Source organism: Mandrillus leucophaeus, unplaced genomic scaffold (genome assembly GCF_000951045.1).
Source record: "Mandrillus leucophaeus isolate KB7577 unplaced genomic scaffold, Mleu.le_1.0 Scaffold20, whole genome shotgun sequence".
NCBI classification, from domain to species: Eukaryota; Metazoa; Chordata; class Mammalia; order Primates; family Cercopithecidae; genus Mandrillus; species Mandrillus leucophaeus.
Genome location: NW_012102032.1, coordinates 2,266,017 through 2,282,628, shown reverse-complemented (window position 1 = coordinate 2,282,628; position 16,612 = coordinate 2,266,017). Strand labels below are relative to the sequence as shown.

Below are 16,612 nucleotides of genomic sequence, written 5' to 3'. Positions count from 1 at the left end.
GCTGGGACTACAGAAACATACCACTGCACCTGGCTAGTATATAACATTTTTATTTGTATTTTTGTTTGAGACAGGGTCTCACTCTGTCACCCAGGTTGGAGTGCAATGGCGCGATCTCATGCACCACTACACCTGGGTAATTTTTTTGTATTTTTAGTAGAGTCAGGGCTTCACCATATTGGTCAGGCTGGTCTCGAACTCCTCCCCTCAAGTGATCCACCCACCTCAGCCTCCCAAAGTGCTGAGATTACAGGCATGAGCCACTGCACCCAGCTGTGTATAACATTTTTCTTTTAGAGACGGAGTCTCACTCTGTTGCCCAGACTGGAGTGCAGTGGCACCATCTCGGCTCACTGCAACCTCCGCCTCCAGGGTCAAGCAGTTCTCCTGTTTCAGCCTCCCCGGTAGCTGGGACTACAGGTGCATGCTGCCATGCCCGGCTAATTTCTTTTGTATTTTAGTAGAGACGGAATTTCACTCTGTTGCCCAGGCTGGTCTCAAACTCCTGAGCTCAGGCAATCCACCCACCTTGGCCTCCCAAAGTGCTAGGATTACAGGCATGAGCCACTGCACCTGGCCTATGACATTTTAAAAGAGAAAAAAAAACTGCTCATATATATAGTTACATAAATTCAAAAGTAGAATCGTTTTATTTCTCTTTGGCCTGCAAAACATTACCTCAATGTGGCAAGTACTAGAGTTTGACTTTGTCTGTGGTCGTTTTCTTAGATGTGAGAAAATGAGACTAGGATTACATTTGTAAGCCACTGCACCAGTGCGCTTTCTCCATATCAGCAAGAAAAGCTGTTAGGTTTTCTTATCATTCATGTGTTCACTGCAGTAGCATTTTTAATTTCCTTCAAGAACTTTTGCTTTGTATTCACAACTTGGCTGGGTCAAAAAGCCCACCATTCAGCCTGTCTTGGCTTTGGACGTGTCTTTCTCACTGAGCTTAAAATTACTTCTAGCTTTTGATTTAAAATGAGATGTAGAACATGTAGAGGCAATTGTAGGGTTATTAATTGGCCTAATTTCATTATTGTTGTGTCTCGGAATAGGGAGGCCCAAGGAAAGAGAAAGAAATGGGAGAACAGCTGGTTGCTGGAGCAGTCAGAACACACACAATATTTATCGGTTAAGTTTGCTGTCTTATGTGGGTGCGATTCATCGCACCCTAAAATAATTACAATAGTAACATCAAAGATCACTGGTCACAGATCAACATAACAGATATAATAATGAAAAGGTTTGAAATATTGTGAGAATTAATGAAAACGTGACACAGAGACACCGAAGAGAGCACATGCCGTTGGAAAATAGTGCCCATAGGCTTGCTCGATGCAGGGTTGCCATAAACCTTCAATTCGTAAAGATTCATCTGCATTGCAAAGTGCGGTAAAATGAGGTATGCCTGTAATACATAAACTGTGCTATCCTAAGTTTTGAATTGTCTTTCCTTTTATCAGTTTCATTCATATTCTTGTGTTATATAAGAGCTTGGAATATCCATATTTAAATGTGCTATAAAAATGAAGGAAACTTTAAATATTAGCTTACAATTTTTCAAATAACCCTCTTGTTCTAGAATTTTACCATCTCTGAAATGGAATTAGACTGAATGTTTTTATTTTCTGTTTATAGATTCATTATTTCACTGAAGTGTTGATTTTCTTTCTATAGATCAGTGAAAAGCATGATGTGGTATTCTTGATAACCAAGTATGGTTATATCCACCTCTATGATCTTGAGACTGGTACCTGCATCTACATGAATAGAATCAGTGGAGAAACGATTTTTGTTACTGCACCTCATGAAGCCACAGCTGGAATAATTGGAGTAAACAGAAAGGGACAAGTAAGGAAACCTTGAAACTTAAGCAATAAAATAAGATAACCTGATGAGTTGGGAACAATCCTGTACTTTTGAGAAATTACTCCCAAAAATAATAAAATAGAAAATAAACACATTACTGTTAGTTTTTTTCCAAAAAGTAAATGGTAACTTTGGATATTAGAAAATAAGATATATCAAAGCATGATGTAAGCTGATAAAAAAGGAAAATAATATATACCTAAAAATAGAGATGTGTATGAATACAAAGTGTGTCTTTAATCCTGTTTCAGAGAAACTGGTTTATAGCCATCTTGGACTGTATAGATGCATTACTGTCAAAAGAAGTGATTCTCCATGGAAAAAAACAATTTAGGGTCATATTTGACAGACTATTCTTTTTAAGGAGTTTTCTGTTATCTCTCCAAGGCAGAGCGATTATCAACTAAAGGGAAAAGAATTCTACCTACATCCGTTTTCCTAGCTCTTTAATTAAGCATTACTATTACATGTTAAAAGGTGATATGTTTCAATACCTCTTGTGGGATGCCTGGAAAGTTAATCAATTTGGTAGGAAAAATATTATCCATTCTAAATTTGTCATTTTTGAAAAACCTGTTAATACCATCTAGCAAGCGGTTCTTTCTCTGTCATCATATTATTTTAATTTCTTTTTTTTTTTTTTTTTTCTTGAGACGGAGTCTCGCTCTGTCACCCAGGTTAGAGTGCAGTGGCATGATCTCAGCTCACTACAACCTCCACTTCCCGGGGTTAAGCAATTCTCCTGCCTCAGCCTTCCGAGTAACTACGATTACAGGTGTGAGTCACCGCACCCAGCTAATTTCTGTATTTTGAGTGGAGACGGGGTTTCACCATGTTGGCCAGGCGGGTCTCAAACTCCTGACCTTGTGATCCACCCGCCTCGGCCTACCAAAGTGCTGGGATTACAGGCGTGAGTCACAGCACACGGCCTATTTTAATATGAATAAGAATATTTTACCAGGAGGTATCTTAATTTTCTGAAAAGTGGCTAAAAATTTTAAAACTTAATACTGTTACTGGTCTTGCCTTTTGGTCTTGCCTTTTACTCGTTTTCTTCCAAATTAGTATTTTTCCCAGATAATAAGCAAAGGAAGTAGGTGGGTTTTGTTTCTCCTTCATTCAGTTAATTTTTGAAAAATGTTACGTATATGAAGAGACAGTCCCTCTAGGGAAAGGGAGTCCATCCCTACCTACCCATGCCCCACCTTAACTCCAGACCTGGTTAGGTGCTTCTGCTCTGTACTCCTAGAACTTAACTTACAGCTTTCTCCTCATAACACTTAACATACTTACTAAAATTGCCTGCTTAGCTGTCACAGTCACCATTCTTCATTAGAAAAACGGATTGTCTTTAGTAAATTTTATTTCTAGCACCAGTCAGTGTCTGGGACAAAAGCAGTTTTAAAAATTCAGTAGCTTTCAAGTATTTAGTTGTGAGTCTCTCTCTTAGAAAAATCAAGAATAAGGCTAGGCGCAGTGGCTCATACCTGTAATCCCAGCCCTTTGGGAGGGCGACGTGGGCAGATTGCCTGAGCTCAGGAGTTCGAGACCAGCCTGGCCAACATGGTGAAAACCCGTCTCTACTAAAATACAAAAACTTAACTGGCTATGATGGTGCATATCTGTAATCCTAGCTACTTGGGAGGCTGAGGCAAGAGAATCACTTGAACTTGGGAGGCAGAAGTTACAAAAAATGAGCCAAGATCACGCCACTGCACTCCAGCCTGGACGACAGAGCAAGACTCTGTCTCAAAAAAGAAATTAAAAAGGAAAATCAAGAATATATTGGCCTTTTTTGGTGAATTAGATTAGTGATAATTTAATAATCATGAAGTTGTGAAGCCAGGGACCTGTTTTTAAAAAAATTCTTAATTTAAAAAAAAAAAAAAAAAAAAAAAAGACAGGGGCCGGGCACAGTATCTCACGCCTGTAATCCCAGTACTTTGGGAGGCCAAGATGGGTGGATCACCTGGGGTCAGGAGTTTGAGACGAGCCTGACCAATATGGTGAAACCTGTCTCTTTAAGTACGAAAAAAAATTAGCCGGGCGTGGTGGCAGGTACATGTAGTCCCAGCTACTTGGGAGATTGAGACAGGAGAATTGCTTGAAGCCAGGAGGCAGAGGTTGCTGTGAGCCAAGATCGTGCCACTGCACTCCAGCCTGGGCGACAGAGCAAGACTCCGTCTCAAAAAGCAAGACTTTGTCTCAAAAAAAGAGAGAGAGAGAGAGAGACACGGTCTTGCTATGTTGCCCAGGCTGGTCTTGAACTCCTGGGCTCAAGCGATGCTCCTGCCTTGGCCTCCCAAAGTGCTAGGATTACAGGCATGAGCCACCATGCCTGGCCCCTTTTTGTTTCTGCTGTTGTGCAGTTTTAAGATAGTGCTTAACCTAAAGTACCTTAAACAATTTCATGATACATTCTTGGTGTTCATAACTCTAATTCTGGGAACTTGTTGATTGTTACTTTCCCTTCCTCCCAAATTTTATGTGCCAGCTACTTTGAGTAAAGAGGTATTTACAGTAACATTAGGGCTTTCTTTTAGTCTTCGCTAAAGTGTACTAACTCGGCGTATTCCCTGAAGGGATGAGTATGTGGCTTCTATCGGTTGAAAAAGCAAAATCAAGTAAAGTGATGTTATAGTCAACATCTGACTTAAATTCTGAATTTGATTCTGAGTACTTTAGAAGACACTGGAACCTGGAACCTTTTCTGTTCCCTGTAGGAGATCTTATTAAGTACTGGTTGCTAGAAATCTGCTAAAACAGTCTTTATGATAAGGATGAAACTGTGGATTCAGTATTTGGGGAAACCTAAGGCAGCAATCAATAGGAAGCTTCAGAAAATGTAATTGGAACTGGATTTTCTGTTTATCTTTCTCATTCTTTATAGGAGGTAAGATTTAAGTTAAGGTTGGGGCTCAGAAATGCAAATAACTGTAAAGAAAGTAATTATTACTTCCTTTAAATAAGCCTTGAGGATGGAGGTCGGACCTATAGAAATAAAATCTTGGAGGTTAAAATTTCTTAATTTTCCCTGAAAGGAGTAGTAGAATAGGCAGGGCAAACTGTTACCTATCTATTTGGTTCACTGAGTTCTCAAGTATTTTTCAATTCTTATTGATTTGGGAACAGCCATTTCCTATATTCGTTTATTCAACAAATTAAATGTGTTTTATGCTACACTAATTGCATATTGCTAGTAATACAGTTAAACAAAGAGAAGCCCCTTTTCCTCATGTGAACAGTGACTGAGAAACAATTATACAATTATATTAGGTTGAGAAGTGCTGTTATGGGTAATATGAGTAGTTTATAAGCTAGGGCATATGACTAGTTCTGCACTGGGGAAAGGGATGGATGGGTAGAGAAGGACTCCCTTTCTCTATGGCAGTTGACAGTCGTTCAGCTTTTGGGGCAAGCCAGAAAGTATTCTGTGGCATTGAGTGTTAAGGAAGTTTGAGGGTAGGTAACTTTTGCAAACAAGCAATTAGAAATTGGCCTTTACTGATATTATTATTTTTATTTATTTATTTATTTATTTTGAGACTCCCTCTGTTGCCCAGGCTGGAGTACAGTGGCGCCATCTTGACTTACTGAAACCTCCGCCTCCTGGGTTCAAGCGATTCTCCTGCCTCAGCCTCCCTAGTAGGTGGGACTACAGGCGCATGTCACCACGCCCGGCTATTTTTTGTATTTTTATTAGTAGAGGTGGGGTTTCACCATGTTGGCCAGGCTGGTCTTAAACTCCTGACCTTGTGATCCACCTGCCTCGGCCTCCCAAAGTGCTGGGATTACAGGCGTGAGCCCCTGTACCTGGCCTATTTTTCAAGCACCTACCATATTCCTTGCATTATGTTAGCTGCTTGAGGATTCAGTGGTCCCTCCCTTCATTGAGTATATAATCTGGTCTCTAGGAATGCAAATGTAATTAACAAAAATTACTGTAAAGTTCTTGTAAAAAAAATCCTAAAATTAGAAGGAATATACCTTAAACAACTTGCAAGTGAACCTTAAATGTCATTTAGATATCATAGCTTCTTCAATGTCATTTTCTGTAGGTTATCAAGATTGATGTCCTCAGGAAGTTTTAAATTATGTGGAGTTGTCTTTCAGAGCTCAATTAAGTGGGAATGTTAATCTTTGATACTGACTATGTTAAGAATGAATAGATGGTATCAAAGCAAGTTAGTTTGGACAATGAAGAAAGAAGTTATTTAGATTATAGAATAGCCATATTTTAGGAACCACATAATGGCCTAGCACCCTGTGATACTTGTTTTCAAATCTCCTTAATTTTTTTTCTCCTTGTCTTCCTTCCTTCCTTTCTTTTATTATTTTTTAATGGCAGCAAGAAAACAGCTGTCACAATTTCATTACCTTTGTGACTCAGTATTAACCTGTTCTAAATAGACTTGGTATCATTTGTATCAAAATGAACACATTGCAGCTATATTTTATTCTTTAAATTGCAGGTTCTGTCAGTGTGTGTGGAAGAAGAAAACATAATTCCTTACATCACCAATGTTCTACAAAATCCTGATTTGGCTCTGAGAATGGCTGTACGTAACAACTTAGCCGGTGCTGAAGAACTCTTTGCCCGGAAATTTAATGCTCTTTTTGCCCAGGGAAATTACTCAGAGGCAGCAAAGGTGGCTGCTAATGCACCAAAGGTAAAGCGTTATGAAAATGAAGTTGTCATGACATTAATCCATTGTTAATATTCTGTTTCTCATATTGCTAGAAAAGGAACCAGCTTTCTAGAGAGAAACTGGTTTTAGATTACATTTGAGTTACATTTTCCTTTAGTAGAATTCCTTGTCAGTGCCTCTAGATTTGGTTAATTTTCTCTGGATTTGATTAGTTTTTTAAAACCCAGATTGTTAGAAGGATATGTAGTTCTAGCAAGCTTTTGATTTACATAGATGTAATAATGTTTAGTTATTTAGGTGTAATACTATTTGACCTCATAGATGATGGTTACTGATTTTATTTCCATAAGTTGGACATGAAATAAATACTGTCCAATTTTTTGGTAGGTAGAGCTGTCAAAATTAGGCTGAATTTATTATCACTTTTGATGTTGGTTTATGGTGGACTGAATTAACACCTTATATTCCTGACCAATATTCATTATGAAATTTGTACTTAATTTAATATGAACTTGGGATAATACCTAGCTATAACTATGTTATGATTATAACTATTCTCTTACACATTGACATTGTAATTTAAGTTGATCTATTTTTGATTCTGGATAATCTTATAACATTGAACCAGGAGTATGAAAGATAGTGACTAAATATTTACTCTAGATGGAGAAGATTTGAAACTTCATATTAATAGATGGATTCATTCCTTTAAGATTGACCTAAGAGATTGATCTCTATGGGGTGATTAGTGTGATGTTTGGATCACTTTTGAAGTGTGTTTAACATTTCTTCTTCTTAAAGGGTATTCTTCGTACTCCAGACACTATCCGTCGGTTCCAGAGTGTCCCAGCCCAGCCAGGTCAAACTTCTCCTCTACTTCAGTACTTTGGTATCCTTTTGGACCAGGGACAGCTCAACAAATACGAATCCTTAGAGCTTTGTAGGCCTGTACTTCAGCAAGGGCGAAAACAGCTTTTGGAGAAATGGTTAAAAGAAGATAAGGTACTTTAAATTGTGTTGACATAATCTTGCTTTGATTGCATTAAATATGATATTAGCAAGTTAAAATCATTTAGGCTGCACCAAAATGTCTCCATTACTGCTGGTAGAAACAGAACAAAAACATACATTGCATAAGATGGGTTCACTTATTTCCTTTTGAAAATATATTTATTTTTTCACTGGGCGTGGTGGCTCACGCCTGTAATCCCAGCGCTTTGGGAGGCCAAGGCAGGCGGATCACCTGAGGTTGGGAGTTTGAGACCAGCCTTACCACCATGGAGAAACCCCGTCTTTACTAAAAATACAAAAATTGGCCGGACGTGGTGGCAGCACCTGTAATCCCAGCTACTCGGGAGGCTGAGGCAGGAGAATCACTTGAACCTGGGAGGTGGAGGTTGCAGTGAGCTGAGATTGCTTCACTGCACTGTAGCCGGGGCTATAGAATGAGACTCAGTCTTAAAAAAAAAAAAAAAAAAAAGTTGGATCTTAATAAGACAGGATGGCTGTCTAATTAGCAATGAGATACTGTTTCCCAGTGATTTCACAGAATGTTAGTTGGTGTTACATGGAAAAATATTTAACTTGGTTTCTTGAAATTTATTTAAATATGAACCTTTTCTAAATGTTAACTAGCTTTCTTTACTGTAGGTCTTTTCGATGCCTTTTATATTCACTCAGTACTTACTCATTTCTCTTTACAGAGAGCATATAATGGTAGTACGTTTTCCTGAGCACATTATTCCTAATGTGGAATAGTGACTGAGAAACAGCCAAAGGGCGTTTTTTGTTTCTAAGATAACAGACAAGTTTTAGCTGTCCATTAGTGTTAATTCCTTTCACACCACCATATAAAAAAACCTTTCTCCTCAAAGTTGTAGTATGGAATTGCCATTGTCAAGAACTGAAGTAGTATTGTTTAAAGCACTCTGAATAGTGAATAATATTTAATGTTGTTATTCTTTCAGCATTAGAATATATTAGTACTGTTTTTATATTATTAATTCTAAGTCCTTGTTTCTTGATCCAGTTTCTGGCAATCTTGTAAGATACTAGAGAATAGTTTATCAGATTTGGGATGCTTGGACAGGAGTCTCTGATGAAGAACAGCCACACTAGCGAGTATCTGAGGTCCATCCTAATTGATTAAGATAAGGCAGGGCTGAGTTCGGTGGCTCACACCTGTAATCCCACTACTTTGGGAGGCCGAGGCAAAAGGATCACAAGGATCACTTGATGCAAGGAGTTTGAGACCAGCCTAGGCAACACAGAGAGACCCCATTAAATAAATACACACTATTTTTTAAGAAGATAAGGGAGGATGAGAACAGCCAAGGTAACTGAGTTAACCTATGTAACAGGGTGAAAGCTTTTTAAGTATCATTACCCTTTTCTGTGAACAGTCAAATGGGACCATTTGTGGTATTAATAAAAGAGACATCAACTATTCATTAGCATGTTCAGTTAAGATTATAGACTCTGATACAACTTTCTATTTTTGGCATTAAATATCATTTGTAAGAGTTAGTCTCCAAAGTAGAAAGTCAACTTTGGTATATAAACTGGAACTCTTAGGAAATGAATTTCCAGATTGGGCAGCTCAATGAGTAAGGCAGACTGAATAACACAGAAGACGGTATTTGCTTGTATACTACCTAAAAATTCTTAAGAGTGTCCTTCTTGCCCTGTAAGCTTAAATCCAAGTCAAGAAGATAGTGGTACTTAGATTCTTCAGACATATATAGGTTACACTGTGATTTAATAACTGACCTTATGGTAAACCTTATCTGGCTCCTTCAATATTAAATTTTCAGTTGATAACATTACATTAAAAGTTGCTTTTTGCCGGGCACGGTGGCTCATGCCTGTAGTCCGAGCACTTTGGGAGGCCAAGACGGGCGGATCATGAGGTCAGGAGATCGAGGCCATCCTGGCTAACACTGTGAAACCCCATCTCTACTAAAAAATACAAAACAAAATTAGCCGGGCGTGGTGGCGGGCGCCTGTAGTCCCAGCTACTCAGGAGGCTGAGGCAGGAGAATGCCGTGAGCCTGGGAGGCAGAGCTTGCAGAGAGCCGAGATCGCACCACTGCACTCCAGCCTGGGCGACAGAGTGAGACTCTGTCTCAAAAAAAAAAAAAAACAAAAAAAAAGTTGCTTTTTGTTTTTGAAAAATTGGAGCCATGTGATGTGAGTCTGATATCTGAATATTCTTAGTAGTTAGGAGTATAAGAGGTAGAAGATTCTGCTCTAAAGTACTTAAATCCCTAACAAGGTAGTTGATAATATCTATAAGATTGCAGTCTAGGTGAGCTTTTTATCTTTAAATAAGATTTGTGGAGAATTCTACTGAGACATTGCTGTGAATACAAGATTAAGAGTCTACCAGCCACAACCCCTGCATATTTATAGTATATTCTGTGAAACTAAGTACTTCTCGTACTAATTATTATAGTGGATATAGTGTCAACTGCTCATTTCTAAAACAGTTGATCGATCACTAAACAATCTCTTTTTCCTTTGGACAGCTGGAATGTTCTGAAGAACTGGGTGATCTTGTGAAATCTGTGGACCCTACATTGGCACTTAGTGTGTACCTAAGGGCTAATGTCCCAAATAAAGTCATTCAGTGCTTTGCAGAAACAGGTCAAGTCCAGAAGATTGTTTTATATGCTAAAAAAGTGAGTTCAATGAAACAGATTCTCAGCATGAATTCATCGAAGCATGGACAGAGAAATTAGCCTGTATTAACTCTTGGTTACTTTAATAGTGAATTTCCTTTCATTTTGATTTACTTTGAAATATATAAAAATTCTCTTACCCCTCATATCAAATTCATACTTGTTAAATTGAGACAATTACTCTTGCATGGCTTATCAGAATTTAAGATAGCAGACATGTTTAACATGTTAGAACAAACTTTTGAAATACTCATTTATTGAAAATGGATAAGCCAGGCCAGGCTTGGTAGCTTGCGCCTGTAATCCCAGCACTTTGGGAGGCCAAGGCGGGCAGATCACTTGAGCTCAGGAGTTTGAGACCAGTCTGGGCAACATGGTGAAACCCTGTCTTTACTAAAAATACAAAAAAGTAGCCAGGCGTGGTGGTGTGTGACTGTGGTCCTAGCTACTCAGGAAGCCAAGGTGGGAAGATCACTTGAGCCCAGGGGGCAGAGGTTTCAGTGAACCGAGATTGCACCTCTGCACTCCAGCTTGGATGACAAAGCAAGACCCTGTCTCAAAAAAAAAAAAAAGAAGAAGAATAAAATGGATAAGCCAGTTATAAAAATTGACAGGTGTTTATTCAAATATGTCATCATCAGGGTCTAACTGGGCACTTTAAATCGAAAATGAATTTGTGCTTTCATGAGTAGTTCTATATTAGCAAGATTTTATAGTAGAAAAAGTCTTTAAATGCTATGAAATTGAAACTTAGAAGCAGCGTTTAAGTCTTTGTTTGTTTATAGGTTGGATACACTCCAGATTGGATATTTCTGCTGAGAAATGTAATGCGAATCAGTCCAGATCAGGGACAGCAGTTTGCCCAAATGTTAGTTCAAGATGAAGAGCCTCTTGCTGACATCACACAGGTAATGTGATTACAATATATTTTGTAGAAGCTGATTGAAATGGGGAGTGGGGGCCAACCGTGGTGGTTCACGCTTGTAGTCCCAGTACTTTGGGAGACCAAGGTGGGAGGATTGCTTGAGGCCAAGAATTCAAGACCAGTCTGGGCAACATGTGAGACCCTGTAACTACAAAAAATTTAAAAATCAGCTGGGTGTGGTGGCACATGCCTGTCGTCCCAGCTACTCAGGTGGCTGAAGTGGAGGGACAGCTTGAGCCTGGAGGTCCAGGTTGCAGTGAGCTGTGATCATGCCATTGCACTCCAACCTGGGCAACACAGTGAGACTCTCTTAAAAAGAAAAAAAGAAAAAAAAAAGAAACTTAGAGTTTGTAGAAATTAAAGCTTTGTCACTCTATATGGATAAACCTCAAATGCCTTGCAAAAAAAAGCAAGTTGCAAAAGAATGGATAATATGAAACCATCTGCATGTAGTTTTAATACATGCAAAACAAACATCTTATTTAGAGATGTATATGTATTAAAAATATGAAAAATACATGGGGATGATAAAACAGGATAGTAGTTGCCACTGGGTATGGGGAGAGGGAAGAGATGCATTTGGAAGTGTGAGTCAGAGTCCTTCATATTGTTTATGCTGTTGTTTTTCAAAAGTTTATAAAAATAAAGGTCAGTCTGGGCATGGTGGCTGACGCCTGTAATCCCAGCACTTTGGGAGGCTGAGGTGGGCGGATCACCTGAGGTCAGGAGTTTGAGACCAGCCTAGCCAATATAGCAAAACCCTGTCTCTACTAAAAATAACAAATTATCCAGGTGTGGTGGCAGATGCTTGTAATGCCAGCTGCTTGGGAGCAGAGGCAGGAGAATCGCTTGAACCCGGGAGGCAGAGGTTGCAGTGAGCTGGGATCGTGCCATTGCACTCCAGCCTGGGCAACAAGAGCAAAACTCCGCCTCAAAAAAATAAAATAAATAAAATAATAAAATAAAGGTCTATTGGTTCAATTGTATTCTGCTATTATGTAATATCTTGAAATATTTTGTAGTTTTTATCAGAACTGAAAATAACTGTGTTCTCTAGAGGACAAAAATTTGTTCTTAAAGTGTTCATATTGTCCAAATAAAATTCTCAGGTAAAGAAAGAGCTCGTGCATAATTTTGTCTACATACTCTCCATAGTATCTTAAAACAATTTCTTTTAAATCTATTTTTTTTGTAGATTGTAGATGTCTTTATGGAATACAATCTAATTCAGCAATGTACTGCATTCTTGCTTGATGCTCTGAAGAATAATCGCCCATCTGAAGGTCCTTTACAGACGCGGTTACTTGAGATGAACCTTATGCATGCGCCTCAAGTATGTGTTTTAATGCTTTTTAGGCATGTTTCCAACATTGTTTTAGTAGTTGTGCAGAGCATCTCAGATTGTCATGCAAAGCTACTGAGATGCCTACTCCTTATACAAGAAAATTTAGCTATTATAATATTCTTTTGTACTTTCTTTAACAGTTCACTATTAAACCTTAATCTGTAATGGATGTTGAATTACTCATATAAATGGAGTGGACAATTAACTTTCCTTGTTTGTGGTTTTACAGGTTGCAGATGCTATTCTAGGCAATCAGATGTTCACACATTATGACCGGGCTCACATTGCTCAACTGTGTGAAAAGGCTGGCCTACTGCAGCGTGCATTAGAACACTTCACTGATTTATATGATATAAAACGTGCAGTGGTTCACACCCATCTTCTTAACCCTGAGGTATTTCAGTTTCTTACCTGATAGATGGTGTTAGTTGTGATTAATAGGTACACTGAAAATGTGTTTGTGGTACTAAATATTAATGATTTCATACCACCATGAGGTTCAACGTTATTTCATTTATTCATTCATTCATTTATTTTGTCTTGTAGTGGTTAGTCAACTACTTTGGTTCCTTATCAGTAGAAGACTCCCTAGAATGTCTCAGAGCCATGCTGTCTGCCAACATTCGTCAGAATCTGCAGATCTGTGTTCAAGTGGCTTCTAAATATCATGAACAACTGTCAACTCAGTCTCTGATTGAACTTTTTGAATCTTTCAAGAGTTTTGAAGGTAAGTAGGAGTTTTTGAGTTTTTTAAAAAAGTACTTAAGATAGCCAAGAAGAGGTATGCTTATGATCAGGCTATTGGAAATTTTGTCTTTTTTTTTTTTTTTTTTGAGACAGAGTCTCACTCTGTTGCCCAGGCTGGAGTGCAGTGGCCGGATCTCGGCTCACTGCAACCTCTGCCTCCCGGGTTTACGCCATTCTCCTGCCTCCGCCTCCCGAGTAGCTGGGACTACAGGCACCTGCCACCTCGCCTGGCTAGTTGTTTTTGTATTTTTTTAGTAGAGATGGGGTTTCACCATATTAGCCAGAATGGTCTCGATCTCCTGACCTCGTGATCCGCCCGTCTCGGCCTCCCAAAGTGCTGGGATTACAGGCTTGAGCCACCGTGCCCGGCCTGGAAATCTTGTCTTTCTAAAAATTTGTTCTATGGGACATTTTAATTTTTATTCAATAAATATTGTCAAGGCCCTTTTATGTTGGATCCTAAGGATATGCAGTGAACAAGACCATCTGTTTGGATATTTTATAGATGAATGAAAGGTAGAATTTTAAGAGAAAAATATGTAGTGGTGTTGAAATTGCATAAAATGAAAATACAGGTTGAGTGTCCCTAATCTGAAAATCCAAAATGCACCAAAGCCTGAAACTTTTTGAGCACCAACATAATGCTCAAAGGAAATGCTTGTTGGAGCATTTCAGAAATTGGATTTTCAGATTAGGGATGCTGATCAGGTAATTATAAAGCGAATATTCCAAAGTTGAAAATTTGAAACATGTCTGGTCTCAAGTATTTTGGATAGGGGATACTCAATCTGTACTAATGATCGGGTATAATAACATTTTATGCTTATATGTCTGACTCTTACAATAGCAGGTGATTCTCGCCAAGGGCATTTTGTGATTTGTTGCTATTTAGCAGAATTTCTTAACCTTAGTACTATAGACATTTAAGGCTGGATAATCATTGTAGAGGGGTATTCCTGTAGATGTAGAATATTTAGTAGAATATTTAGCAGCATTCCTGGTTTCTACCCACTAGATGCCAGTAGCGTGAGCTCCACCAGCTGTGACAACCAAAAATGTCTTCAGACATTGCCAGTGTCACCTGTGAGGAAAATCACCTCAGTTGAGAACCACTGCTATGCAGGGAACTAACGTAATCACTGTTGGGTGGCTAAGTTCTGGTCCTCAATTGCCTTTCTCTCCTCTTTGTAGTGGTAGTGCTCTATTGAGAAGGGGTAAGAGAGTCTACTAGTTTTCTTAATGTTTTCTTAATTTTCACAGTTTTACACTGTTTAGTACAGCATTCACTAGCCACATATAGCAGCTATTTACATCGAAAGTTATTAAAATTAAATAAAATTTAATATTTAGTTATTCAGTCACTCTAGCCACATTTCAAGTGCTTAATAGCCACGTGTGGTTTAGTGGCTATTACATCGGGGGGCAAAGATAAGATTTTCATCATTGCAGAAAGTTCTTCTGGACAATACTGCACTAAATTCTTCCCAAATTATTTTGTATGTTTCCTATAAACTGCATATTGAAAAACACCAGGTATTGGGGTCTTCATTTAAAATTTCCCATATAGGGGCACAGTGGTATATGCCTTTAATAATCCCAGTGCTTTGGGAGGCCAAGGCAGGAGGATTGCTTGAGGCCACAAATTCAAGACCAGCCTGGGTAACACAGCAAGACCCCATCTCTACAAAAATTTTCTTAAAAATTAGCCTGGCATAGTGGCATGCACCTACCTACTTAGGAGGTTGAGGTAGGAGGATTGCTTGATCCCAGGAGTTTGAGGCTGCAGTGAGCTATGATCGTGCCACTGCACTCCAGCCTGGGTGACAGAGACCTGCCTCAATAAAAAAGAAAAAAAGGAAACACTGGGTTGAATTGTCTGTTCTTTAGGATTAAAGTGCAAATCCATTTTACTGATCTGATTAATGGAATAATTAGTATTTTTATCGAGCTTTTTAAGCAACCAACTTATATTTGGGAGTATTCAATGTAACAGTTTTTTAATTGCATAAATGCTTTTCAGTCATTCTCAAAAGTGTGCCTATGCTTAATTGTAATTACTTGTTTCTTTAAGGTCTCTTTTATTTTCTGGGATCCATTGTTAACTTTAGTCAGGACCCAGATGTGCACTTTAAATACATTCAGGCAGCTTGCAAGACTGGGCAAATCAAAGAAGTAGAAAGAATCTGTAGAGAAAGCAACTGCTATGATCCTGAGCGAGTCAAGAATTTTCTTAAGGTAAGTGGTTTTGGGTAACGTGTTTTCTGGTTGGATTCCAGTTTAGCAGTTCTACAAGGGTTTGGTCGTAGTTCAAAAATATTTTTTCCCTAAATGTGAAATTGTTAGCATTCTTAAGTTGTGTGCTGGATTATTTCTTCCAAACATAATACTCTGTGGTTTCCTTTGAAATACGGAAGGAAATCGGTGAGTAAGAATGACCATCTGTTTAAAAGAAGAAGAAAAATAGCATTATTTCAAAGGAATTTCCTTTATTTTAATTTTGGATGGAAAAATTTAGAAAAGTGGTTATATACTTTCAGAGTCATTTGAGAATCATTTAGGCTTTTGAATATTAACATCAGCTTGCTCTTCATACCATTTTGAGGAGCCTCTATGGTAGGCAAAGGGATCTGTTATCTAAGGAATGTATAGGCTTACCTCTTTCATCAAGTTTGCCCAACTCTAGAAACTAAAATATTATTCATATATAATTCATAAATTAAAGATAAGATCAAACAAAATGCTCAGCTTTGTGATACATGAAATGAGTTATAGAGAAGTAAGGACCACCTGTGTTGCAGGGAGGAGTAATGGTGGAGACATTCTGAACTCTAGAAGATCCCTAAGGGCAGTTAATTTTGTTTAATGTTTAACTTAGCTTTAGCTTTATTCTACCAGTTACTTTGTGAGGGAAATAAAACTTTAAAGTTGATAGCTATCTCTAAAAGACCAGGAAAACTACAGAACACTTAGATTACTGCTCTCTCACTGCCTATTATATGTGTGTGTGTATTTTATATATATATATATAAAATGATTCCTGAGACTTTATAGAAAGTGCTGAAGTATTTTTTGTCTTGGAAGAATTTTAAATTACAAGTGAAACCAAATGTTTATTGTAGAATACAGTACAAAAAGTAGGCTTTTCCTGCTCCCAGACCATCATCATTTGTGCCTGTGGTTGCGCTGGCAGATTGTTCTTTTGAAGAATTTACTACCTGGGCTCTAGATGAAATAGCAAAACCCTTAGGGATTTTAGTGTAATGAGGTAGTCAAAATGTTGAAATTGCTCTACATTTTAGATTTAAAAGATACACTTTTCAAAAAAGTGTAGCTTTATAATGTCTTTGGCCATCATGAATATTCTGGGTAACCTAGCTAGTATGCTATGTTTGGA

At 38.3% G+C, this 16,612-nt stretch overlaps 1 protein-coding gene across 3 annotated transcripts in view; it reads left to right on the top strand.

The window, feature by feature from the left end:
* Window positions 1-16,612, top strand: part of CLTC (clathrin, heavy chain (Hc)) — an 80,557-nt gene that overhangs the window by 39,758 nt on the left and 24,187 nt on the right. For all 3 annotated transcript variants that reach the window (XM_011979176.1, XM_011979174.1, XM_011979175.1), the window contains 9 exons: window positions 1,681-1,854; window positions 6,345-6,542; window positions 7,323-7,523; window positions 10,049-10,201; window positions 10,987-11,109; window positions 12,322-12,459; window positions 12,701-12,865; window positions 13,018-13,198; window positions 15,290-15,453. In XM_011979176.1, the coding sequence (XP_011834566.1) occupies window positions 1,681-1,854; window positions 6,345-6,542; window positions 7,323-7,523; window positions 10,049-10,201; window positions 10,987-11,109; window positions 12,322-12,459; window positions 12,701-12,865; window positions 13,018-13,198; window positions 15,290-15,453 (1,497 nt within the window). The remainder of the gene's footprint in view (window positions 1-1,680; window positions 1,855-6,344; window positions 6,543-7,322; window positions 7,524-10,048; window positions 10,202-10,986; window positions 11,110-12,321; window positions 12,460-12,700; window positions 12,866-13,017; window positions 13,199-15,289; window positions 15,454-16,612) is intronic.